This window comes from Mus caroli, chromosome 10 (assembly GCF_900094665.2).
Source record: "Mus caroli chromosome 10, CAROLI_EIJ_v1.1, whole genome shotgun sequence".
NCBI classification, from domain to species: domain Eukaryota; kingdom Metazoa; phylum Chordata; class Mammalia; order Rodentia; family Muridae; genus Mus; species Mus caroli.
The window spans coordinates 35515365-35542968 of record NC_034579.1 but is presented as its reverse complement, the minus strand read 5'-3'; the positions used below and the strand labels follow the sequence as shown (position 1 = coordinate 35542968).

General features: G+C 43.5%; 1 protein-coding gene across 1 annotated transcript in view; it reads left to right on the top strand.

The window, feature by feature from the left end:
* The window catches only part of Slc16a10 (solute carrier family 16 member 10), a 101168-nt gene extending 76297 nt beyond the window's left edge, over nucleotides 1-24871 (top strand). Inside the window, exons 4-6 of the mRNA XM_021174405.2 lie at nucleotides 9258-9401; nucleotides 18682-18910; nucleotides 20954-24871. Coding sequence (XP_021030064.1) covers nucleotides 9258-9401; nucleotides 18682-18910; nucleotides 20954-21186 — 606 coding nt within the window. The 3' untranslated portion in view covers nucleotides 21187-24871. The remainder of the gene's footprint in view (nucleotides 1-9257; nucleotides 9402-18681; nucleotides 18911-20953) is intronic.
* Nucleotides 24872-27604: the final 2733 nt, after the last annotated feature.

Genomic DNA, 27604 nt, shown 5'->3' with positions numbered 1-27604 from the left:
CCACTATCTAGGCTCTGCATCCCGTTCATCTTCACAGCAGTCCTGTATCCTGCTCCTGGGCAGAGTACCACCCCACTGCTTCCCTTTCTTCTCCAGAGTAGTCTGCCTCTGCAGACTGGAGTTTTCTCTTGCTGTTGTTGAGACAGGGTCCTGTGTATCTCAACCTGGTCTGGGTCTGTGCAGGACGAGATGACCCTGAACTCCCAATCTTCCTGTCTGTCTACTGGCTGAACACTGGGATTACAGGTGCTGGGGATGGAGCCCAAGGCCTCATGCAAGCCAGGCAGGCACGATATCAAATGAGTTAAAAAATAAAAAAGTTGAACCTTTAACATTAGAGAAAAGTTAAAAAAAAAAAGGTAATATTTGGTTATATGCTACAACATACATGAAACTTGATGACATCATGCTTAGTGAAATAAGGCAAACTGAAAAGGACAAATGCTCTCCATGTAGATGAAGTACCTATAGTAGTCAAATCATATTTGGGAGACATAGAATAGTAATGTCGAGAGCAGGGGAGGGGGCCATGGGAAGGCTAGAGGCCTAGTTGGGGGAAAAATTCCTAGAAAGCTGCTAATGATGGGGGGTGTCTGTAGTCTCTGCACCTGGGAAGCTGTGTGAGGAGGACCACAAACTCAAAGCCAGTCTGTGATGACACATAGTGACACTCCAAACAAGCCAAATCCCATCAAACTTAGGCAACAACAACAGCAGCAACAACAAAGTCCAGCTTACTTAATAAGAACTAACTTCTAAATCAGAAAAGCCTTAACTAAATACTACTTTAATAACTACTTATGAGTCTTTTGCCATTCAAGGGGAAGCAGAACTAATTGGAAGGGTTTATATGATAATCTGGCTTATTGATATCATTGCCAGGAACATTTTAAAAGATAAAGTTACTGTTGCCCTGAATCCCAGGGACTTGGTAGTGAGCTCTGATTTCATCCTTTCTGAGGTTAGGGTGAACTCTGTCTTAACTTGCACATGCCAAGCTCAGCTGGCTTCGGTTGCCTTTGTTCACTTTGAACTATTTTTCCAAGTTTGTGTGAATGTGCTATTGATGAAAGGTCCTATAACCACACCAGATGGTTACTTAGCCAGTAGAAGACTTTATCACCAGGTAATAAGAATAAACTAAAAGCTCATATTCCTCTCCTCTCCTCTCCTCTGTCTTAGTAAATGTGAGCTGTGGAAATGTGAGTTCCCTCAACAAGCCGGCTCACCACCATGTCCCTAGCTGTGAAGTCTCCGCAGCTGTTTGTGTTCTCAGACTGCCCCTCCTTATACCCTGGCTGGCCTCTGTGGCTGAGCCCAGTGCCATCTTGACAGTCACAGATAAACACTGAATTCACAACTCAATGTGCTCCTGTGCACTAGCTAGGACCTAGGAATCCTAGAGTGTGAATATGATGCGCTGAGAAGAAGAAACTTCACAGAATCGAAATCAGAGCTGAGTGGGCTCAGTGACACTCTAGAGATAATAGGCTAAACAACGCCTTTCGTCATCCACGAAGAACTAGAAATGGTGGTGGTGGTACTTTCCCTCTGAGACAGCCTGCATAAAGGTCCATATTCTACTGCTTGAGCTCCGAGAGCGACTGACCACACCAGCCTACAGTGTTCAGTAACTTTCAAAATACCTGGCATAAACAGTGACAGAGTAACCACTTATCAACTTACTTAAAAACCTAAAGTCTTCTTTAAAATTCTAAAATCCAAGGTCATTTGAATCCAAGGCTATCATTTTCTTGCAGTGCTGGAGATGGACCCTCAGGCAGCTGAGTGCTAAGTAGTCGAGCTACCACCATTCAAATACATTTAAAGGCTATTTACCAAGCATCTAAAAATCCAAAGTGGGTTTGGTTAATTACTCAACCAGAAATTCTAAATCTTACTGAATCTTGATATTATTTAAGTGATGCTGTCAAAGAAATATATTTGCATATATAAGTATATATAGTCTTTTTTTACTCACAGGAAATTACTGTTTTTACGACCGTGGGGGGGGGGGACGGACAGAAGATGCTTTTAGAAAAATGTTTAGTTAGAAAATGTTTTCAAAATTGGACTTTAAAAAAATCCTCTTTTCCACCCATTAAGTAATCTATTAAGTAATCCATTAAGTGATCTTTATTCCAGAAAGCTTTTTTCCCCCGGTTGTTTTTCCGTGTCTTAATGGTGCTGTGCCATTATCAATACCATGGAAACCCATTTAAATGAAATGGAAAGACTGGTTGTTTAAAAAACAAACATAATCAGCAGTGATGCCTTCTGGAGTCCCCGCAGGGCAGGCCGAAGGTCAGCTTCCATCCCAGTCAGCTGCTGAGGAAGCAGTAGCTACTCAGAATCTGAAAACAATCCCCCCCGGACACCTAAAGATGTTAGTCCTTAAAGTGGCAGCAAGCAGGGACCGGCTTCCTTCTCAGCACATCTGTGTGTTGATCTCAAAGTACAGTTGGTCCAAGGTAATACACCAAAATGACATTTTGTGGCTTATCAGATCCTTGGCTCTCCTACTCTGTCCATAAAGTTGTAGTTCAGTGTTTTGGTATAAAAGGCTTCATTTTATCAGAATACGTTTCTGCAGCTAACTGCGGCCCACCTTTGTAACCACTTCCCATGGCTAGGGAAGCCAGTATGTAGTTCTCTTGCCAAACTTCCTTCTCATTTACTTCTAAATTTCCTTTTTTAAAAACCAAAAACAAAGATAGAGAAAACAAAATTGTAAAAAGAATCACTAAGCCTGTTCCATTCAGATTTCCAACAATCCAGCTTTGAAGCCAAAGGGTAGCTTAAAGTTTGGCTTTGTGACTAACTCTGAGATTAACTATTAACGACTCTTAGCAGGGTTTCTACTCCCTTTCAAAGGTACAGTTTAGTTTTGCTTTGTCTTTTAAAGGAGCCAGACTCTTTTCTTTGATTTTGCCTGTTAAAGAAATACTGCTGGCTATACTCCTGAACTCGGGAGGTAGAAGAATTTGAGATTGCGGATGGCTTGGACCATGCAGTAGAACTGTGCTTCCTTTCCATGCCACATTCAGTTAAAAAGAAAATATATTTAAACTGCGTGCTCTTCTAGAATCATAGGATAGCTTTTTAACACTTTTAGACAGAGATACACATAGGTTTTTTTACTTTTAAATTTATCTATCTGTTAGGTTCACTTATTTTCTGTGTACGAATGTTTTTCTTGCATGTATGTCTTATGTACCACTTGTATACCTGGTGCCTGAGAGGTCAGAAGAGGGCATCAAAAATCCCCGGGGACTGAAGTTACTGATGATTGTGAGCCACTATATGGGTGCTAGGGACTGAACCCAAGTCCTCTGCAAGAGCAAATAGTCCTCTTAACCCCTAAGCCATGTCTACAGCCCCTTCTTCTAGGTTTTTAATACAAGGACTAAACACATAGCTTGCTTGAAGCTAAGTAGACAAAGCTGGCCTTGAAGTTGTGGCAATTCTCCTGCTTCTGTCTCCCCCAAGTACTGAGATACAGGTATGTGCCACCATGCCCAGCAAGATGAGTATAGTTTTAGAAATTACTCTCAACCTCATGCAAACAAGAAGCAGGAGGCTCACGCTGCTTGCTGATCTCTGGTGTAGCTGGCCTGAGAAATGCAATCCCCTTTAGGAAGTAGGGAGTTAAAGTCTGTTTGAATTCCAGAGTCACCCAAACATTTCAAAGCACTCATTAGCCAGTTTTAGATGAGCCATGTAAACTTGGGATACAGGTTTTCTTTCCCCACAAAGAATTTACTGTAGAATTTAAGCAAATGTACATGCTTACCTGTTCTTTCCAGTTTGATGATGCACATCTCAGGAATCAAAATTGCCCCAAACCTGGCAAACCGTGAAAAATGGTGACTGGAATCTTGTCATCCTTCTAGAGAGCACAGTGAACAGCAAGAGCTGTAGGTGATAGACACTGGAGCATTTGGGGTTTTAGGGTTTTTGTCGTTTTGTTGTGATTTTCGAAGACTGCTCTTCTTCTCACGGCCCCGCATTGTCCTCTGGAGCTGCTCTTCTGGTGGCTTCTGACCTCTCCATACTGCCTTGGCCACACTTGATAGAGAGCCGGTCACTTGCTGCTTCAAGTCCACTGTCCAGATTGTTTTTGTTTTTTCTTCTGCTTTGAAGGGTTTCAGTAATTTCATTCCTTATTCTAACTTATATACACTAAAATTTTTCTAACATGTTCCTTGAGTGGCAGGCTATATAAACATTATATGGAAGATCGTGGACAAAAGGCACTTATACCCCTAAGAGTGCATGTGTGTCTGAAGGAGGATCAGTGATAGCTAGTGATCTTGTTTCTTAGCTAAATAACACAGTGAGGAGAGAGTTTGGACCTTTCTGACCTAAGGCATTTGTGGTTTGCAGGTATGTGCAGCTATGGGCTTCTGCCGTAGCACCACTGGGTTGTACATTGGCTATCCATTTAGTTTCCTTTCATGCCTGAATACCTGAGAACCAAAACAGTCTGCTGTGTTTCCTCAGTGGACGATGCCTCCATCCCCATGTGTCTTGCACTGTGACTCCCCTGTGGGAGAGGCGAAGGGAGGGGTGCCAGAGAGGCTATTCTAGTGATTTGCATAAGCTGTGCCTTGGGAAAAAAAGGAATCTATTTTGCTTTCAGTTGTCTGATCAGAAAAATGCCATTGATTCTAACAAGGACCCTCTGTTTAGTCACATTGAAGATGGTTAGGGAAAGGTGAACTGACGTGCTTGGTCTTGCTGCTCATGGATATAGAATGAATACATATTCTATGATGTGAGTTCTTGGTCATCTTTGGCTATCAAAACAGCAAGTTTCACCCAGTGTAAAACCAACTTCTGTGTCAGCAAAAGCTGTTGTTACTTGAGTGACGGAAAAATGTTTTACAAGCAAGTGATGCTCAGGATGTTGCCAGAGGTGCTTATTTCCATATTAAACTCGACATCTCAGTAAAAGATAGATGCTTCTGCCGTCAAGATACGTATGCATTCAGATAAAGTCTAAAGCTAAGGCCAGTGTGGAGATGGCTCAGCAGGGAAATGTACGTGCCCTCAAGCCTGATGAGCGGAGTTCCACCCCCTGAACCCATGTGGTGGAAGGAGAGAACTCACTATTGAAAGTTGTCCCCTGACATCCACACATGTGCTGAGGTATGTGTGCACCCATCCCTCCTGCCACACACATGCTCACTGTAAAAGATGTTTGTTTTGTTTCCTAAGCCAAGCTAGCAGCATGGAAAGTTTGAGGCCAGCCTACACCATGTAGTAAGACCCCTTTTCAAAAAAAGACAATTTACTTATTGTTGTTACAAAACTAAACTTGTTCTACCATGGAGCACCCCTTACCCCAGTAAAGTTAACTTTAAACAACTGACCCCAAAATAATATCTCCTGAATAAATACTAGGTTCTAGTGCAGGCCGTATGTGTGCTTATAACTGAGTTAGCTAAGCGTGAAAGCATTTGTTCTATACATTTCTGTCTCTGCCCACATGAGTATTAGAAATACCAGTTTGACCCTACGCTGTGCTTTCTATTAAACTGAGCACATGATAGTACCCAGAGATGTGAAAAGGCAGAAACTCATAAGCCAGATAGCAGCCATCCTAGAGGCTCAGCCAAGCCTACTTGGTACTGATGCCTCAGAGAGGAAGGTCGCAGACCTGGCACCCACAGAGTGTATCTCGTACAGTCCCTCACCTAATAAACAAACACACTTTTAGTTTGCAGTTCTGTAGGGCATGTAGAGAAGTTTTACACGTTGGTGCCCTTTTTTCATTTATGTGATACTGACACAAATTTGATGTAGTAGTGTCCTTTATTATTAAAGAACTAAGTTTCTAGTTAAGGCAAATTTGTATTTTATTAAATTTAATAAGTAAAACAATATATAAAATAAAATATATATTAAATTAAATAAAAATATTAAAAATTATTAGTGTATATTCATTGTACAAAATAGTGGGTTTCATAACTGATCATGTGAGTGATCATAGATGTATTTTGTATACTCCTAATATTCACACTCATTACCTAGCCTCTTTCAAAAGAATCTTAAATATCTTACCTTATTATTTCTTATAAATAGATTGGGGGGAAAGGTAAAAACCTCAAAGAGTAATAGAAATTTATTAGGTTCCTATTCCTCATCTCAATAGAGTATAAACCAGCGTCTATGAAAGCTGTAATAAGGGCAGGCTGGCGGTGTAGCCAGGTAAACACCCGCTTAGCATCCTGAGGCTCTAGCTTCGCTCCTCTCCTCAGCATGGGGTGGAGACGGTGGAGATCTGCTGGCTGCTTTGTAATTTTTCCTTATGAAACCTCGGGAACATGCAGCCGTTGTAGCGCATCTGTCTGCACTGGGCTGTTTTCCTCCAGAATGGGACCCTTGTTTAGCTCTGCGAGTTCCTGGTCCCTTCAGCAGTGCTTGTGATGTGCTTGCAACTACAAGGGAATTCTTCAATAATGCAATTCAAGGCACTGTGTAATTTAAATTAGAAAAGGTTTTTAAGTTAGCTACAGTAAAGGAAAAGTAAAAAGGTAGTAAAATGAGATGTTTTAATATTTTACTTAACCTTACAGCTGAAGTATTGTCTTAACAGGCACTCAATATTAAGCGATTTTGTATGTGTCCTCCTCCCTGGTGACTTGTGGTCTCAGCATGCATGTATTCAGCATATCCCAGTTCAGGCTTGTCTGATTTTAGTGCTCCTTATCGTGAAAGGATGGTCTATCTAAAGGGGCAGTGGGAGGCGAGGCTACAGTAGCAAAGTAGGGGTCATTGTCAAATGAGGAGTCTGGACTATAGTCTAAAGGCTGTAAACCCAAGGGGGAGTAAGCCTACAGGTGAGCTTTCAATTGTGAGTTTGGAGGTCAAGGAATGGGGCTCAAGCAAGAAGCATGTTAGAAGGTTGCTAGAGTGTGCAGGGAGGGAGGGAAGACAAGAACCTGAACACAGGGAACAGACCCAAGGAAGTGTGTGTGAGTCACTCAGCCAGGAGACCATTACCACTTGGCGGCACTCTGATCCGGAGAGAGGAGTGCAGTATCCTAAGATTTCTTTTTTATTGGGTTTTACTGCTGTCGGTGAGATGATAATACTGTTAACCAAAATGCAAGAGAGCAACTTATAAGGGCTGGGTGAACTCAGCATGAGCTGTGCTGACCTTGAGGTGTCTCTGAAAGAGGCCATAGGTAATCCTAGTCTAACATGGAAGAGTGCCCAGAGACTTTAGCAAGGCTGTATAGAAACCCTTTGGGAACTGGAGGAGTCAAACAATAGCAAGGAGCTACAAAACCTGAGGGCAGGTAGAGGGAGAGACCTGACAGCCCCTTCCTGTGGAGGTGGCTGGGGTTGAGGCTAAGATCATAGCTGCTCCAATGCAGATTTCAGCCAAGCACTGTTCTGTTTATGTAGCACTGGGTCTCACAACGTCAATTAAAGTTAGGTGCTAACATTTCTATACATGACCCACACTTTATATTTCTTCTAAATTTTAAGGTTTTTTTTTTTTTTTTTTTTAATAAAAGAAGTCCGGGAGGAAGAATCAACAATGTGGGTAGTAACGGTCCCTGGAAGTGTGCCTTTCTCTACATATGTCTGCTTCATTTGTCACAGGCTCAGTAGACATTTGAGCCAAGGATCAGGAACATGCAAAGGTAGATCAGTGACAGATTATGGAGAGCTTTGACCAGCAGATGGAATATAGGCTGTAGGCTGTAACAAGCAACTTTTGAAGACAGAATTGGTGAGATTAAAGCCCTACATAGGAAGATTATTCTGAAGCAGTGTGAAAACAGAGACGTTTAAAAATTACCATTTTTTATTTTTAATTAAAAATTTTAATTATTTATTGCTACATATGTGTGTGTGTGTGTGTCTGTGTGTGTGTTTTGCCTGTGTGTATCTCCATGTGCTGTGTGCATGCCTACAGGGGTCAGAAGAGGGTGTCAATCCCTTGGAACTAGAGTTAGGCACAGCTGTGAGCTGCCATGTAACCCAGGTCATCTGGAAGAGCAGTCAGTGCTCTTAACTGCTGAGCTGTCTCTCCAGCCCCAGTGACCGTTTTTTTAATGAAGAGAAATGAGATATACCACTTCCCCACTGCCGCATTGTTACTTGGGCTGTTGAGCTTGGTGGGAAATTAGCTTGCAGTCTCCTAAAACTCCAGTGGATGCTTAGCATATAAGGGACAATGAATGCTAGGGTCAATATGGAAATGTCAAACAAAATATGCTTCCTGGCTATCTGTGGCTCAGAGGTCACCATAGACACTATTTAACAGCCTTTAAGAGGAGAGAAAGACCCTTTATTTCCCTCCCCCATCTTCTACCGCACAGCCAATATCCAAAAGATCCTGTGTAAAAGGATGGTCAAAATGAATATCTGTTCATTAACTGTATGCTAGCCACTCCTCCAAGGTGGTGTTAGTGTTGGCTAAGCCTAGGGTTTTGCATATGCTCTGCGGGTGGTCTGTCCTAATTCTTAACTTCTCTATGCAAATGTTTTACTTGATTCTTATAATCACCCTTGAAATCGATACTGCTGCTATCTCCATATTGTAGACACACCGAGATCCTGAATCACAGCTCAGCCATGGGGCTTAGGCCTGGCAGTCTGGGAGATTTGAGCACTACAGATTGTTTGTGTGTCTGTGTTTACTGGCATGGCACACGGAACTTACACTTCCATGTAGGAAGCTCTGGCAGGACATATTGCAAGGGCATCAGTTTTGTTCTGGTTCCCAGAAGAAATAAAACTCCAAAGATGACCTTTAGTTATCTTCCAGGGGACAGGTAATCTTCCAGGTCTCCAGTCTCCTTTAAACACTGGCTTCTTGTTAGTGTGTGCTAACTGATCTGTTTACTAATAATTATGGTAATAACTCATCTTTTGAAGTTTTGGTCTTCTGAGTCAAGGTCTTGCTGCACAACCCAGGCTGCCCTGGATTGTACTATGCAGCCTTGGATTCTTAAACCTTCCCTAGTCTGCCAAGGGCTGGGATTCCAGCGTGTGCCACCACTCTCAGAAAACTCATTCCATTTGTGCAAGCTAAATCACGATAGATTTTCTTGATATGTTTTTCTAGATCACAGACTTATCACAGGAGCTGCTTTTAAATGTTTTGATTTTGAAGGGGGGTTGGAGTAACATCGTAGAGGGAGACAGACCACATTTGATGTTTAATGATGCATGCCTTCAGTCTTGTGAGGTTGCCTTCCTGTATTCAGTGCAGTTTTCTTTTTCTTGACCTACAGATGAACCATGTAAAGGAAAGGTTTCAAGACGTAAACAACAAAGAGGTGCTTTTCATGTGCATTGGCATCACTTCAGGAGTTGGACGGCTTCTCTTTGGCCGCATTGCTGACTATTTGCCTGGTGTGAAGAAGGTCTACTTACAGGTACTCTGGGCTCTCCTTCCCCTGTAGATGCAGGCTTGCCTGCAGGTCCTCAGTTTACCTGCAGGTCCTCTCTGGGCTCTCCTTTCCCTATAGATGCAGGTTTACCTGCAGGTCCTCTCTGGGCTCTCCTTCCCCTATAGATGCAGGTTTGCCTGCAGGTCCTCTCTGGGCTCTCCTTCCCCTGTAGATGCAGGTTTCCCTGCAGGTCCTCTCTGGGCTCTCCTTCAACTGTAGATGCAGGTTTGCCTGCAGGTCCTCTCTGAGCTCTCCTTCCCCTATGGATGTCCTCAGTTTACCTGCAGGTCTTCTCTGGGCTCTCCTTCTGAAGCAGACTTTGTCCCTTGTACCTAGTGATGCACTTGCACTAAATGTACCTATATGCATATATGCTGCAAAGATGTTACATGCATTATAGAATAGGACTTCTGTAGACAGGTATTCTTTTCTTGTTTTCTCTTTTGTTTGTTGAGACAGGGTTTCTCTGTGTAGCCCTGGTTTTCCTTGAACTCACTTGGTAGACCAGCCTGGCCTTGAACTCAGAGATCTGCCTGCTCTGCCTTCTAAGTGCTGCATTTACAAGCTTGCTACTGTTACCAGCTTGCATATAGATTTTCAAGGACAAAGTAACCAGATTGCCTGCTAGGTGATATGGAGTGTGCTTAAACAGATATTGATTCCAAGATTATTATTGACAGTCAGCTTGTAGTTGACATGAGTCTTTCTTACCAGAACTCTGCAGCTTGCTAGATGTTGCAGAGCTCAGCACATTCTGTGATCCCTGGTAGGTAGTCAAAGGTCTTAGGGGACAGGATAGTGCAGTATTACAGCTCAGTGCGATAACAACTCCCTGGGAAAAATCTGAATCACTAGTGAGGGTCTAAAGAGTATAAAGACATGAGAGCTACTTAAAGAGCTGGGATGTAACTTAGCAATAGAGCTTACCTTACATGCACACAGCCCTGGTTTGTTCCCTAGCATCACAGAAAAGTGGTTTTCTATAAGTGAGTAGGTAGCTAGATGGAGAGATACAGAGATAAGGAAGAGAAGAAAAGAATGTCCTAAGCAGGGAAAACACAGGGTCCATAGATGTGTATATGTGTGTGCCTGGGAAGCTGGGTGCTTGAAAGGACTAAAGAAAGAATAGTAGGGGGTATAGCTGGAGTAAAGCCGGGTTAAGAAGACATTTATGGGCGTGACATAGTGGTGCATAGAATCCTAGCACCGGGGACAGGGCAGGGGTGGGGGGTGGGGGTGGGTGTTGGGGCATAGGCAAGAAGATCAACACAAGTTCAAGGCCAGACTATTCTATATAGCAAGTTCCAAGCCAGCTGGGGCTACACAGCAAGACCCCACTTCAAAAAAACACAGCCAAACAAACAAAAATGAAAGGGGATGAATGTTATTCGTCAGTCTACCTCAAGTCACTGCAGAGTTTTAAGGCAGGTACTGACATGAGCAGTGTTTTATGAAGATCAATATGGAAATTGGGAAGGAAAGAATGCAGTGGAGAATGGAGCAGCAGGAGTTGACAGTTACAAAAGGCCACAAGTTGAATGGTTCCATTGATCTAAAATGTCTAGAATAGGCAGATCATTAAGAAGGTAAATAGGTGGTGGTTGGATTTGGGGAAGTTGATGGTTTCTTTCAGGGGTGGTGAAAATGGTCTAAACTAAGATATGAATGTTGGTCTAATAATACACATAAGCTGGGTGGGGTTTATAGCAGTATTTAGAGGCAGTGACACGCTGCACAGATGTAAATTGGAAGGTGCGGATGGGGTCTAGATAGGAAAAAACCAAGGGAAAGCCATTGGGATCAAGCAGTAAATCAAAGGTACAGAGAGCAGGTGCCCGATGGAGCCACTTATGCTGGCCACACCCGAGATCTGTCGCTTGGCTAATGGTGGTTTCATATCCTGTGAAATTAGAAACTCAGTAAATCCAAGGAAGACACACTGTTTGTCTTTGCCACATTTGTGTATGGTACCTGTAAAACAGCCAAGTTGAGCTTGGAGCTCGTGGGTGGGTAGAAGCACTGTGGGACTTGAGCATCCAGGCTGCCAGGGAACTGCGAGGAAGGGACCAGGTTGGTAAGAAACATCTGGGAATAGAGTGCTCCTAGGGATATCAGGAACTAGTGAAGTGACTGAGTAAGAGGCCATCGGTGGCCACACAGGTGAGTAAATGGGAATATAGAGAACTACATCCAAAGGACGGAAAAGGAGAGCTAGAAAGAGATTGGAGAGTTGATCATGACAAGTCGTGTGAGCAGTCTCATAAAAGGTGAAATCTGGGAACAGGAAAATCCGTGGAACGGGTGTGTATTACAGATAAAGTACCTTCCCTTAGTCAGCTACAGTAATGCCTTGTACACCGAGTTTAAGTAGTTACCTTAGCAACACTGTGATGACCTAGATGATGAACTGAGTGTTCCACGTGCACCATCTCCAGTCCTTGCCCAGCCCTTCAAGGAAGGCATAGTTCTTTACTTCCACTTGGGAACAGGGTCTGCCTTGCTGTGGGTCCAAGCAGACAGTCATGGGCCAGCGTCTGTTACACAGCTAGAAGGAGGTGGAGACAGTGGCTGCCTTCTGCCTCCTCCCACCAGTACTGGGAGTAAGATCCAGGCCTTGTTCATATTTATGTACTCTTATTAAATGTAGAGCCAAGTTGGGCACAGTGAAGCAGAACCCAAGATAGTCTTCAGAACCAAGATTGGAAATTTTACCTTATTGGAGAATGTTGGTATAGTTTTCAATAATTTATGGTTGGTAGCTAATTGGCCCACAACTGTTACACAAATTCAAATTCCAGCACTCCGGAGGCAGATGCAGGCAGATCTCCATGTTCAGGGCTGGCTTGGTCTACGTAGTAAGTTCTAGGACAACCAGGGCTATGTAGAGAGACCCTGTCTCAAAAGGGAGGGGTTTTGAAACAGCTCCATGAGTACAGCTATGGGCCTCAAGCCTGATGGCCTGAGACTGATGCCCAGAATTTAGGGGAAGGAAGAAGGAAGAGCAGTACTCGACTAAGTTGTCCTCTGGTCTCCACATGTGCTCTGTGGCACATACCACCCCCAACCCTACACACCCTGGGCATGGCAGCTCACACCTGTATCCAGTACTCATGGGGCAGGGTTGCCAGCCATGCCAGGCCAGCCTGGCCTTCAGATTGAGACTCTGTCTCAAATAGTATGGAAGTCTTTATTTTACGATAGTCATTCCACTCTTGATAATACTTCACTGTAGAGAGACATAGCTAGCATTTTGCTGGTCAATTACGTTTGTTTTCTAATGTCGAGATGCCCTCTTCTGGACATCTGTTGCACTGGAGACTTTCAGCTTTCATTTTGTAAAAATAATTCTGAATTCTGCCTATGCTCTTAGACATTAGCCCAGGTAGAGTGGCACAAACAGGACAGACAGGGTCCCTGGGTTCTTAGCACAGCTCATATCTGGGAAAAGTTAGGTGGTTTTGGACCTAGCAAGGGAGACTGGCATGGAGGAAGGTAGGAAGATGGGAAAGGGCAGTTATCCATGTCTTCAGAACCAAGATTGGAGATTTTACCTTACTGGAGAATGTTGGTATAGTTTTCAATAATTTATGGTTGGTAGCTAATTGGCCCACAACTGTTACACAAACATGTCCTGATCTGCCTTGAACTTGTCTTGCGGTCTGGAAGGTGAGAAAGAAGACAGCCATCTTGGAAATTTGCCGCCTTTATTACCTACATATGGTCCCTCTCCCATCTGCCTGCCTACTGAGGTATTTGTCAAACTCCTAGTCCTCATATGGACAACATGTCCATATGTGTGGACTCAAGTGCCCTGGACTCTTGTGTTCATCCTGCGTGGGGCACAGAATGGGCTGAGGGTGGGAGGGCTCATGTTCATGTCCGGCTTCGTGTGTAAACTCTCTGTTCCTTTGAAAATGACAGTGTTGCTTAAGCTCTTTTTCATTTACTTATCACCAACATTTCACATGAGGGTATGGAGTTCACCAAATATTTAGATAGAATCCAAGTACTTAACTTTGCCCAGACTGAATCAGAGGCCCTGCAGTCTCATTTAGGCTGGCACTGCTGTGTGTGGCCTGTTCTGTGCAGAAAGTCAGCCATGTTCCCTCACTCTCCTCCTCTGTAGGAAGCACTTCCACAGCAGCACTGCAGGCCCCCAGCATCAGGAGCATCAGGTAGTCAGTGCCGGATGAACAGCCCTCGCCGCCTCTCCCTTGGTCACAGCCTGGTTTGGTTTGCAGCCTCCTGGCCAGAGGCTGTGACCGTCTGGGAACGTTGTGTTAATAAGTAAGGGTGTTAAGGGCAGCATCTGAATCTGACTTGGTCCAGTTATGGATCTGCCATAAGGATGCTTATGCTCGCTCAGGTGGAGCTTAGCTTCCCCTGGAGCCCAGGGTCTGAGGAGAATAGGTCAGTGTTGTCTCTCCACAATGCTGTGCTTAGGAGAAGAGAAAAAGCTTGTGTAATGAAAAACTCATTTGTCTTCCAAACCAGGTTCCGGTATTGACAGATCAATATTTGTTCTGCATATTTGATATTTATTTGCAAATGATAAGGAAGTACTGATCCTCCTGTGTGGACCATTTATCAAACCTTGACATGTGCTTCCTGTGACCAGGAATCTCTGCACAAAAAGGACAAATATTTATTCCTCACAGCAGTTACACTCTGACCAGCTTGGACATAAACTCTACAGGGAACTAGCATTCCCCCCCCCCCCCCTTATCTCCTTAGTTTCTGCCGAGGCAAAACACGGCTCTCAGCTCAAAAAGAGTAAGGTATTCTGGAGCCAAACATGAGTGACCATGGTTCCAGAACATAGACTAGGTTATTCCAAATTCCATGCTTCTAAGTGGGGATGTTTGGTGAGGTGTTTACCACAGCGGAGCATTCTTAAAGCATGCCGCTTTTCAGACGTGTCAGAAACATCAGGCAGGTAGATTAAAGCCAAGGGAGGAAATGGAAGCTCCAGACCTCACGCCCTACCACAGGGCATTCACAGCCACTTGGTTGGTGGCACTGGTACACTGAGGAGCATTTACCAACAGTCACAAAGATATTAGCTCACACTTAGAGGAGGGCAGGAAATGTCTACAAAAGAGCTAACAGTGGCTCTGGACTTGTAACATTCTAACTCCAACATTGTTGAAGTTCTAATAAGTTAGTTGGCCTTGAACATTTCTGGGGGGTGGGGAATGAGGAGTCAACTTCTTCCTGAGAACTTTCCTTCAATACAAATAAGGTAAAAGGGGACTGGAGAGATGGCTTAGAGGTTAAAAGTACTGACTGCTCTTCCAGAGGTCCTGAGTTCAGCTCCCAGCAACCACATGGCGGCTCACAACCATCTGTGATGAGATCTGATGCACTCTTCTGGTGTGTCTGAAGACAGCAACATGGACAGTGTACTCATATACATAAATAAATAAATCTTAAAAACAAAAGACTTAAAAACACAAACAAGGTAAAAGGAACTAGACATTGCTCTGAAGTGCTCAAGGAAGTGCTATCTGTGTGAAGAACCTTAAGGAGTTCAATCCTCAAAGGAATACAAATTTATTTCATTAAATTAATCTTATCCTTTTTCATTCTATATGTATATTTTCTCTGCATGTATAATAAATAAAATTTTTTTGTTTTTGTTTTTAAAGACAATAATTTTTAAGAAGCAAAAAAGTAGAGAAATTGGGGAAACCACCAAAATTAAAGAGCCTGAACTTCATTATATTATGTTAATTGTTCCATGAAAACATTATTAAATAAAATTGAGTGTGCCAAATACTGTACGAGATTGTCAAGTTCCAAGTAGTTGCTGCCTGTGTGTTAAGTTTAAACTCCAGAGCTGGTCTCCTTGACAGCAATTAGTATTGAAAAAAAAATAGGAAGAGAAATAAGGTGTGTATGTATGTCTGTTGTAATTATGGTGAGGTGGCTGGAAGTTTGGTCTGTGATTTTAGTAGTGAAGGGCAATGAATTTGAACCAGGCATGATAGTTCACACCTATAGTCCCTAGCATTCAGGAGATGGAGGCAGGAGGATTATGAGTTTGAGACCAGCCTGGATACATGATACGATCTATTTCAGCCAAGCCAAGCAAGACAAAACAAAAATTAATTAGTATAGTTTAGTTTTCCTGGAGTTTGTTGGATTGCAAATGTTTCTAAGACTACCCATATTCCTTTCATAGTTGTGGACAGAATAAAAAGATATCTATAACTAGGAATAGTAGCCTCTTAGGCTCTGTGTCTCTGAACCGCTGCCTCCTCTTCCTGCTTCTTAAGTAGAGACTAGACCTTTGCTTGAGCTCACTGTCCTGGGGGCTGTTGGCTTCTGGGGTCATCTCTCGGAGCATCTTAATATAACTGAGGCATCATGTGGCGACAGAACCTGGCTAACTTTTGGATAAAAATAACTCCTTAACTCTTTGGCTACTTACTGCCTTTTAGACATTTTGGTTATGTTTAGGCCTTTTGTCTCAAGCATCAAAATGTCTTTCACTTGTTTGGGATCTTAGAGAGCGAGAGTCTGGTTGTGTCCGTTAGTTTTAAGTCAACCTGATACAAGCTAGGGGGATTTGGGGAAACAAACGCTCAGCTGAGAACATGCTCTGTAGATTGGCCTATAGGCATGTCAGACAGACATTTTTTTGATAAATGATATGGAAGGGTCCATCTCACTGTGGGCCGTGTTACACCTGACCAAGCCAGAAAGCAGCATTCTGCTTTCTTTGATGATGAACTGTGGTGTGGAGCTGTAAGCTGACATAGCCCCTTTCCTCCCTAAGCTTGCTTTTGGCCATGATATTTTCCTCCCTAAGCTTGCTTTTGGCCATGATCTGAGTAACAGAGACCACGGCTCAGACAGACTGTACTCTCTTATGCATCTTATTCACTATTGTGAAACTACACTTATGCTTCCATTGAAGTTGGGTCAGAGAAAAAAAGACATTTCAATTTTTTAAAAGTGGGAGAATGGAAGATTTCATTCTTTCAGTATGAAGCTGGGTTTGTTGGTACACACTATAATCTCAGCCCTTTAGAGGTGGAGACAGGAAGGTTGTATGTTTTTAGACCAGAATATCTATTCTTGCCTGTTTTGGTACCCACTGTACTTTTAGACATACAGTTATTGTAGTATCAAGAGTACGCAGCTATATAACACAATGGGGTCAGAAAAGTCACCTGGATTATGACTGTTTTTAAGTGTTTCTTAGTGCTATGTCAATAGACAGCACGTATAACAGTCGATGAAAGCTGCCATTCCAGAGTTGGTTTCAGTCACCATTCTTCAGGAACTGCCCTGCTTCCAACTTCTCAGCACACACCACTGGCCACCACACCCATTCTTTTTATGTGGCTGCATAGAGTCTAACTCAGGATCTCATGCTTTTATGGAGTTTTACCAGCGGAGCTATCCCTTGAGCCTGAAAACTGCCATTGTGAATCCCACCCTCTCTCAGGTTATGCAGCCTTAGAGCCCTTAGGTTGTAACCAAGCTTGGTGTGGTGATGGGTCCTTTCCACTTGACACAAACTGGAGTGGCCAGGGAAGAAGAGACCTCAGTTAAGGAATCACTTTCATCAGATTGGCTGTGGGCGTGCCTGTGGGCGTGCCTGTGAGCATGTCTGTGGGCGTGCCTGTGGGGCGTTTTTTCTGACTAATGACTCATGTGTGAGGGCCCAGCCCCCATGAGACTGCATCCCTAGGCAGGTGGACATGAGCTGAATAAGAAAAGTAGCTATGCAAGACAGAGGAAAGGAAGCCACCTTCAGTTTTAGTGCCTGGTTCCAGGTTCCTACTGGAGCTCTGCTTGGCTTCCCTTAATATAGGAAACAAGGCTTTTACTCTACAGTAACAAACTCAAGGTCAGTTTAGTGAAAATGATGCCATTTTTAGAATACCAGTCTGCAGAAAGGGACACCAGCATGAAGATAGGCAAAAGTGACTGGCGTGACAGTTGGTGCAAGACAGTGAGGTTAAAAATTCTGATCTGGAGAAACCCTGTTCTCCTTTTCCCATCAGCTGTTGACCCAGTTGCACAATCTTTCTAAACTATACTATCTAGTCCAAAGACTATCTATCTATCTATCTATCTATATCTATATATATATGTACATACACATATATTACAAATTTGCTACAAAGCCTTAGCTAATGGCTCTTCTGGGGCTCAGTCACATGGCAGACTCCTGCAGTTTCCCAACTCAGCTCTAAGACAAGCAGGTAGCCCCTGGGGTGGAAGGCAGCACCTCTTGCTTCTCTACGACTCCTTGAGCTCTAAAAGCACCTCAAACTGAAAATGGACCAGAATGTTCTAGTCCTCACTCTGGCCATGGAGCGTTACCTGGAGTGTAAGCCAAACAAACCCTTTCCTCCCCCAGCTGCTTTGGTCTTGGTATTTACCACAGCAATAGAGAAACAAATTAGGACTGTATCCTATAGGTCAGTAGGAGGGAAATCAGAAGGGACAATGCAGTGATGCCACGGCTTCTGTCTCTCACATCCCTGCTTTGTTGCCCTGCTGCCACTGGAGGGCACCTGGCAGGAGCGTTCTGTCCACTCTGAGCCGCTGTGCACGTGGACAAGCTCAAGGCTAGCTCAAGTGACCGTGGAGAGGTCAGAGCAGTGCCTTGTAAACTATAGTGTGTGCACAAGCTTTCTTCTGATCATCCATTTGGGATTTCCTAAGGCTTAAGACAACTTTCAGGAATTGATTCTTTCCTTTCCCCATGGGGTCCTGGGCCTGGAACATAGGTTCCCAGCTCTGGTGACAAGAACCCATGTGTGATGGGCTCTCCCTGGCTCATTGTTTTCTGTCTGAGGTGTGCTCTCACCATATACTTCAGGCGGGCCTTAAGCTGTCAGTTCTCCTACCTCCATTTCCGGGAATGTAGTACTTACTCATAAAGTATAATGGGTTTCATGGGTTAAAAAATAATCAAGTGCTTGAAGAATAAATGTGGGCATGATCTCTCTAAACTTTATAATATCTAGTCCAAAGATTTATTCATATGTACATATACATATATACAAATTCTTTAGAATTCTTTAGTCTTTATATATACATGAAATATATATATATATATATAAATTCTGACTAAAGAATGTGCAGGCAGGGAAGGGGAGTTACTATTTAAATGGTTATTATGTTCTTGTTCCCTAATGAACATAGTAAGGAAATATGATGGACTCAGGGAAGTTGATTCTGTGTTATCGGAGGAAGAGGGCAATTTCCCGAGAGCAGAGTTAACGTGAAGCTGTCTTCCTAGGTTCTCTCCTTCTTCTTCATTGGCCTGATGTCCATGATGATTCCCCTGTGCAGCGCCTTTGGAGCCCTCATTGCTGTCTGCCTCGCCATGGGTCTCTTCGATGGATGCTTCATTTCTATCATGGCGCCCATTGCCTTTGAACTAGTTGGTCCTCACGATGCTTCCCAAGCAATTGGATTCCTACTTGGATTCATGTCTATACCCATGACTGTAGGTCCTCCTATTGCAGGTAAATATAACAATCCTTCTATAGTAATTATACTAGTTAGTAACATTTTCTACTTTGGATCCTAAACCTCATTTATTTGTAAAATATATTATTAATAGTCTTTTGTGAGCTTTCTCCATCTCATTTTGTTTGGTTGGTTTTTGTTTGGAGTTTTTGTTGTTGTTGTTGTCGTTGCTTGTTTGTTTGATGGGTTTTCAAGATAGAGTTTCTCTGTGTAACCCTGGCTATTCTAGACCTCACTCTATATATTAGGCTGGCCTCAAACTCAGAGATCCACCTGCTTCTGCCTCCTGAGTGTTAGGATTAAAAGGGGTGCACTACCATCTTCTGGCTCCTCATTTTTAATAAGACCATCTGTTGACAGTAGGTTGAAAACGTTTGTTGGGGAACAGTCTGCGAGTGTGTGTGTGTGTGTGTGTGTGTGTTTTGGGGGGAGGAGTCTGTTAAGTCCAGGGCCTTGTATTTACTAAGCAAGAACTTGCCACTGAGCTACATTCCCAACAAAATAGTACTTGTTGGGGCATTCTGGGTGTTGAAACTTGGGCCTGGGGTATACTAAATGCACACTCTTCCATTATGCTATGCATTTAGCCCCTACTTTTCCACAGTTCTGTTAGTATATATGTTAAGCAACTGGAAACATAAAAATGAAGATTCTGATAGAGTTCTAAGCATGTACTACTTTTACCTAAGAAAACATGCTCCTTGAAAAATGGTTGAAGAAAATTACATTTAGTGGAGAGAACTCGGTTGTCCATCAAAACATAACTAGAAAAATAATGTGGTGGTACAGATCTATAATCTCCATATTCAGGAGGCAGAGGCAGGAGGAGAACTGCAAGTTCAAGACCAGCCTGGCCTGAGTCGTGAGTCCTAGGAGAGCTATGGCTGTGTATAAGACTTGACTCCAGGGGGCTGGCGAGATGGCTCAGTGGTTAAGAGCACTGACTGCTCTTCCAGAGGTCCTGAGTTCAAATCCCAGCAACCACATGGTGGCTCACAACCATCCGTAATGAGATCTGATGCCCTCTTCTGGTGCATCTGAAGACAGCTACTGTGTTCTCACATACATAAAAATAAATAAATATATCTTAAAAAAAAAAAAAAAANAAAAANACTTAACTCTAGTCAGTCCATAGCCAAAAAGAAAAGCCCAGAATCTACCATCCATGCAATGGAAAGCAATACTATTCAGCCATAAAAGTACTAGAGAGGAACACTGATACACGCCTCCAGATGAACGAGCGCCACGAACATTACGCTAGTGAGCAAAGCCAAGTATGAGAAGGTCATATATCTCATGATTCCACTTAGATGAGCTATCCGACATCTCCATAGAGACAGAAAACAGGTTAGTGAGTGCCAGAGACTGGGGAAGGACTTGAGAGAAGTACTTGTTACTTCTTCCCAAGGAAGGGAAAGCCTTAGTATCTTTCTCAAATGAATTTTAAAACTTCTCTTTTGGGCTAGTGAGATTGCTCAGTAGATAAGATCACTGTCTGCTTTTCCAAAGGACACTTTTCCTAGAACCCACACAATGGACAACTGCCCCTTGTATACCAGGTAGGCATTTGGTACACAGACATATATTCAGACAAAACACTCATACACCAAAAAAAAGTTGAGTCTCTTTTTATCCTGACTCTTGGATTTATAACTTTTAATGTTTTTGTATTACAATTTAAGGTGTTTCTTGTTAAAGTCAAATAAGGCCATCTTGAGGTGTAGATATTTTAAAGAACTTTAATCTAGATGCTCCACCCAGCTTCCACTGAGACAAGGGCCATTACATCATTTTTAAAATATCTTAGGTGACCTCTGACAGGCTCAGGAATGTCAAAGCCTAGTTGCAAATGTTTTCCACAGTGATATTTTGGTATGACCTGTATTCTGCAATAAAATTTAAAATCAGAGGATTTTTTTTCATTTCTCATATCAGAAAACGTTTACATTTCAAATCTGTGATCTGAGCCTGCGATCAGTGTGACTGATCTGGGAGCCAGACTTGTTCCTCTGTGTGACAGCTGCTGTCTCCTCTTCCAGGGTTACTTCATGACAAGCTGGGCACCTACGACGTGGCCTTTTACCTTGCTGGAATCCCTCCCTTCGTTGGGGGTGTTGTTCTCTGTTTAATCCCGTGGATCCATAGCAAGAAGCAAAGAAAGATCAGTAAGAACGCCGGAGGGGAGAAGATGGAGAAAATGCTGGAGAATCAGAACTCTCTACTGTCAGGCTCATCCGGAATCTTCAAAAAAGACTCCGACTCTATTATTTAATGCCATACATACCTCCACCTCACTGGATTTGCTTTTGAATTTTAAGCCAGTTTTCCTTTTTATATGAATTGCAGATTTCTTATTTTTTTAATCATCCTTGGAATAGCACAAATGGGACATGAGCCCTTTATTATGACAAGAGCCATCTCTCTCCCAAGCAGCTTTGGTATTCCCACGAGTAAGGGGGAGACTGTCACAGGCAAGCATGTTTGGAAATCCAGCGTGAGCATTCAGAGCTCCGAGGAAGGAGCAGCCTTGGCAGCCTCAGATGCTGTCAGCTGCTGCGTGCTTTGAGAGTGCTTGGAGCTGCACTGGGTGGGCAGTGCTCCTCCACACCGGAAGCATTTTGTCAGCCCCCCTTGGTGTCTTTTGTTCTGCAGTGTTACTTTCTCCTTCATTTTGGAATTTAAGCCTAGATCCTAGATAATAAGAGGTGAACCTAAACCTTGAGTCTGTTAAATGATTTAAGCTATGAAATTAGGAGCTTCTTACATGCTGTAAGGGACCTCCTCATGTAGTCAAGGGACCTCCTGGGAGCAGATGCTACTGCTACCACCATGGACATGGGAGAGAGAAAGGCCCTCTTGTAGGCAGCAATCAGGTGTTTCTTCCACCAACCTTTGTTCCCTTTGGTTTGTAGTGTGTTTTATTCCAGTAGCCAGAAACACCCCAAATTTCTGATTTTATATAAACAATAAAGTGAAGTAGAATGTATAAAAGCTATCCTGGCAATTTTGACAGAGTTTTTCTGACTTCTGGGTTTATAAGCACTGTGTTTGAGTGTTTTGTTGAGCGTATTATCAGCTGGTGGAGTGGACACAGATTGGAAGTTCTGTCCATTAGAAAATGTCTGATAAAAATAATTGCTTAGGGGTTTGGGGTAAAAAAAAAAAAAAAAAAGAAATAATTGCTTAAACTGACTTATGGAACTAATGATTGTTTTGGAACTAATGATTTTAAAATGTTAAATATATTTATAAAAAGCCCATTTCTAATTTTTCCAATTTTTTTTAGCAAAACTTTGCATTTGTATGTACAGTCTTGTGATATGCCAAGGAGCCTGACGGCGGGTGCTTTCCCAGCCTGCCTCTTGTGGAGTTTACTTACAGAGACTGAGAGACTCCATTGTAACTAGGTGATACAATCTTTCTGCACAGCATCGAGTATGCTCCTTCCTCTTCTTTGATCAGAAAATTAGTGTGGTATTTATTTATTGATTACCTCCATTGTCCCCCGTTTATGTCCCAACTGTAGAAAGCTTTGAGGACCTAAAATTAAAACCAAAGTTGGGCCGTGACCCATTACTCATTTATCAAAGCAGGAACATGCTGTTATATCTTTGAAATTATATGTTAGACTTTAAAGGTTAAAATGCCAAGTATTCTTAAATCATTAGCCTCGATGACTGTCAGTCAGAGTGGACCGTAGCTTGCTTGTTCACGTGAGAAGAATGCTACCTTTTCCTAAGCATTTCCAGGGTCCTTCTGTTTCTAAGTTATCTGGAAGTGAAACTTAATTTTATTATCTCACTACTCAGCATTCCCTTTCTGTTGTGTATAAAAGGCAGACCTCCCTCTCTCCGTCTGTCAAGGGTGGGCTGCCTGGAGACAGTACAGACTCGTTCTTGTTGGGAGTGGGGTAGAGGCCTGGAGGGAAGAGGGGCTGGGAGTTGAAAGCTAGAAGCCCTTCCTCTTAATTACAGATCGCTTATCTATTGGCATGCAAGAGCTCACAGCCTAAATGCTAAGTGTACACGTTCTTTCAATGGGTTTTGAATAATTGTAATTTATTTATTATTTATTTATTGTGATGCGGAGCCTAAGTAGATCTGACTGGCCTTCAACTCTCGTCTGTTGCTTCAGAACTGTGTTAGGATGCAGGGGTGTGCTACCATGTGTGTCAATAATTTTGATTTTGAAGACCCAAGCTGGCATGGAACTCACCATATAGCCCAGGCTAGCCTCAAACAAACTTACAACGCCCTTTTAGGTATTTTTTTGAAGCAGGCTTGCTGTGTGGCCCAGCAGGGAGTTGGAACTTGAGATCCTCCTGCTTCAGCTTCCTACGCGGAGGGATCCCAGGAGTGTGCCACCACAGCCAGCTTCACTCACTGCCGACAGGTGCTTGCTTCTGTTTTAAATTGACACAGGGTCTTTGGTAATTTGTTTGCAGTAAGTTCTCTTTCAGGAGGGAAAATATTTTAACCATATTGGCCTTTCTTGTTCTTTTCTTTCTTGTTTTAGATAAGGTTTTACTAAGTGGACCTGGCAGGCCTGGAGCTCACAGAGACATGCCAGCCTCAGCCTCCCAAGTGCTGGGGTTAAAGGGCGAGCGCACCACCATGTGGGCTCTCTTCCATGGGCTTATATTTTACATCTGAGAAGTTTTGCCTATGAAGTTATTACTGAGTTTAAATATATGGAAGTATCTGATTGTTGCTAACACTTAATGATTTAAGTTTTATTTACAAGAAAATGATCATCAAAACCAGTCTTTGTGATGAACATGGCCTCCCAACAGAGTAACTTTAAAGAAAAAGTCTCTTCTCAGTGTATCTAGCACAGAGTGGGATGTTTAAAATCACTGAAGATATGGCATAGAGGTAAGGAGCTCTACCAACAGGCCAAAGCCCCAGCCAGACTCACTTCAAGGGGTAAAAATGAACAACAACAAAAAGGGCATATAGAAACTTTAACTGGATTTAATTAAGGAGATATTTTGGACATTTGAGCTATTTGTTTTTCAGTTTTTGGAGTCATTGGTCTTAACATTTTAGATCTTTTAGATTTGATACAGATTAAAACTGCTGTGAGTGACAGTGTCAGTCTCCTGTCAGGTCCTCTCAGGACCATGCTGTGACAGTGTCAGACTCCCCTCCCCCCAAAATAAAACATGAAAACAGTGCCACCAAGAAGTGCACCCTTGTCCCAGGTCTTGGGCCCCAGCCTGCGTGCTTCTGTCAGCAGGACCCAGATACCTGGAGGTCACAGGCTTAGGTCAGTCCTGCTTTCCTTCATAGATTTTGCCTCAGCCATTTTATAAGAATGAGATAGTAACTCACAGCCGCTGTTGCCTTTCTAGAGTGACGGTGCACTCAGGCTGAGGATGCTGGGTTCGCTGTAGACTACCCTGAGCATTGTGTGCCGGGGTCTCACTGACTGCTGTACAGCTCCTCTGACAGCAGCTTCTTCGTAGTGGAGCAGTGAGAGTGTCAGGTAACAGAAGGCTAGAGAGGTGCCTCACCGCACCCAGCACCTATGTATTTCAAAAGTTCAGACTCTGTTAACTCTAATATTCCAAATATACCTAGTGCTCCAGGTGTGAGCTCCCCTCCTTCCATCCATCCTTTTCTTCCTCCCTCCTCTCTCTCCCCACCTCTCTCCCTCCTACAGAAGGTGCCAGCTTACCCCATAGCTGTATAAATAAAATATAGCTGACTGTGTGAAAGAGTCATGCTGGGTTTGACCAACATAGGTATTTTCCTAGTTTTGAGAAATCCTGTTCTTTTAAAATAATATAATTTATAATTGATTTTTTAAAAAAAATGTGATTTATATATTTAATATAGATAACCAAAACCTTTTTAATGAAGAGTGCTTTGTACTTTTGAGAATACAGTCATTTTACTGTGGGGAAATGTGATATTCTCGGTAAATGCAATAAAATTTTTAGCAAATTCCTGTAAGATCTTGTGACTGTGTTTCTGGGGCAGGGGAATTACTGAAATGAACAGTGTCTTGAAGAAAAGTGAAGTGTTTGTGTTTTATGCTGTGCATTTTCAATCTATTGTGTTTGGATATTGCCAAGGCTATCGAGATGCCTCATCGCACGCCTCGGGGGAGGGAATGCCCTGGCCTGGTCTAATAGTTAAAAGCGTTTAGCCCTGAGGAGTCTGCCCAGGGTCTTGCCCGTGCTAAGCCAGTGCTCCTCCGCTGGCTGCACCCAGCCCTGGCAGTAGCAGGAGACCCCGTGGATCAGTTCCTTGCCTCTGAGCTAGGCTTCCAGAACACCACACCTGCTGGTTCTTCTGGCTTCTGGCCACTCCATCCCTGCCTCTTATTCATCTCCTGAGTATTGGGATTGCATCAGGACCTGATTCTTGACTCACCCCTTGGAGGCAGAGTTGCTAATTGAGACAGACAGGTTCACCTGAAGCTTATGTGGGCTCTTGCCTAAGCCTCCTGAGTACTAGGATTACAAATGGGTGCCATCGCGCTCAGCCAGATACCTCTGTTTTGAACCCCGTCGTACTCGGCTGACCTCTGTTTCAAACTGTATGCTGACATCACCCTTGACTCCTCCCAGCCTTGTGTTTCCCAAATTAATGACTCAAAAAATGGGACTAAAAAGAATACACCAGTTTAATCTATGCCGAACTGAGTTCTTAAGATGGTTTCCTTCAGTGTGTGGTGACTTTATAATTATGTGGGTTGAAAGCATCCACCCCACTGTCTTGTCTCCCTCTGACCCACCAACGGCATACTAGCAAATCCGTTCCAAGCATATCTAGAAGTTCTCCCCTGCCTACATGGAGACAAGTCATCATTTATATGTTTTGCTTCTTTGTGGTCTCTGCTGCCTGGCCGTCAGAATGATCGTGTGGAAATGTCAGATGAAGTTAGCTCAAAATCATTCTCTGGTCCCTGTTTCCCCTCGGACACAGTGTCATTGCTCAGCCCCCTACTCCTCTGCCTCCTGCCCTTTTCTCCTCCTCTCTCCCCTGCCCTCCCTGGCCTGTCTGTCCTCCTGTCTGGGAGATGGGTGGGCTCTCCCACCAGGTAGCCACCCAAATTGCCCCTCTCTTCCTTAGAGATCTTTTCTCAAAAGTCCCCTTCTCAATGAGCAAGTCTGTTGGTCTCTCCCGCCATGAAAACTTACATTCCTTCCCAACTGAGTCCCTCATTAGTGGTTGTCATTGGCATGCCATCTTTTTATCTTGTCTGTTTACCTCTCCTACTACACTGTTAAGATCTATGAGCATAGAGCTTTGGGGGTCAGTTTTCTCATTTTTAGCTGCAACACTTTGAAAGGTACCCGGCATGAAGTACGCACTCAGTAGTTGTTGGGTATGTGTTTCTCAACTCCTCAATGGCAGCTTATTGGTTTTACTTTTTAAAACATTTCCTGAGTTAAAAAAAAACAAAACAAAAACAAAAACCCACATTGTGAGGGTTGGGACCAGGGAAAAGGTGGCTGGTGTGTCACTTCAGGGCCAAGATAGAGGATTGCTTCTACCTACACAGGCTAGAGACAGGAGGTATTCTATACTAAGGAAAACAGGGGCCAGGTCTCTCGCTGTTGTAGAAGGGGAGGTCATATGGAAAGTGGAAGGCTAGAGTCAGCACTGGTGACAGGAATGGAATCGGGTCACCATATTCTTACCTGGAGTCCCATGTCTGCACTGACAGTCTAGCAACAGTGACACTCAGCAATACAGCAGCAATTAATATACCTCCATATCGAGCCTAATAACAGCAAAACTCAGAATAGATTCTCATTGTAGACATGGCTGCCCTTGAATCTACAGAGGCCTGCCTGCTTTTGTCTCCTGAGTGCTGGAACTCAGGGCGTTTGATTCCATCACCTGGCTCAGGATAGAGTCTCATTAAGTAGAAGCCCATCCCCAAATGTAGACAGAATCTTTCCTTCGTTTCCTCTCTGGAGATGGATGCCCTTACAGACACACCAAGAAGTGGGCTTTACAAGCCTCATTGCCCCTTCTACCTAATCAAACAGGCAGGCGGTCTACCTCAGGGAACTACCGTGGATCGTTTTCCTCCAGGCAGGACAACCCATAGACTTGTGCAAAACTGGGCCCATGAACTTTCTGGAATGGTAGGGGCAGGGAGTCTCTTAAGACTCCCGTACTCCCCTAGGAGTCACACAAAATTAACAGTTCCTGAGGCACTTCTTCCCCGTGGTAAAACTGATCCTAACTGTTCTTAAGGGAGCACGTTCCTGTCACCATAATCACTGGTTCAGCAGACTAAAGTTGGTGGGATCCTTGGTTTGCCATTGATGCCCTATCTTGGGTAGGTAGATGTTTGTGCATCTCCCTAGGAAAAGTTTGCAAGGAGTATTTGTAAGGTCTTTGCTGTGGGTGAGGAGACATGCATTTGAAGCTAGGCTGTCTAAGGGTGCAGCCACCACAGGGGAGATGCTTGTGTGGCATTCCTCCCCACATCTTATGAACTGGAACGGCTTGTTGCTACAGTGACAATGCCCCTGGTGCGGGTGAAAGGCATGGGCGTCTGTCTGTCCATCTGCCATGTGGTGTGACATGCGTGGCAAGCCTGGATGAATCTGCTAGAGAATATATCCCAGTCTGTGAAAGTACCACACACAGAATGGGACTGTAAGAGGGCTGTGGCCTCTGTCCTGGAACTCAGTGATCCACCTGTCTCTGTCTCCCAAGTGC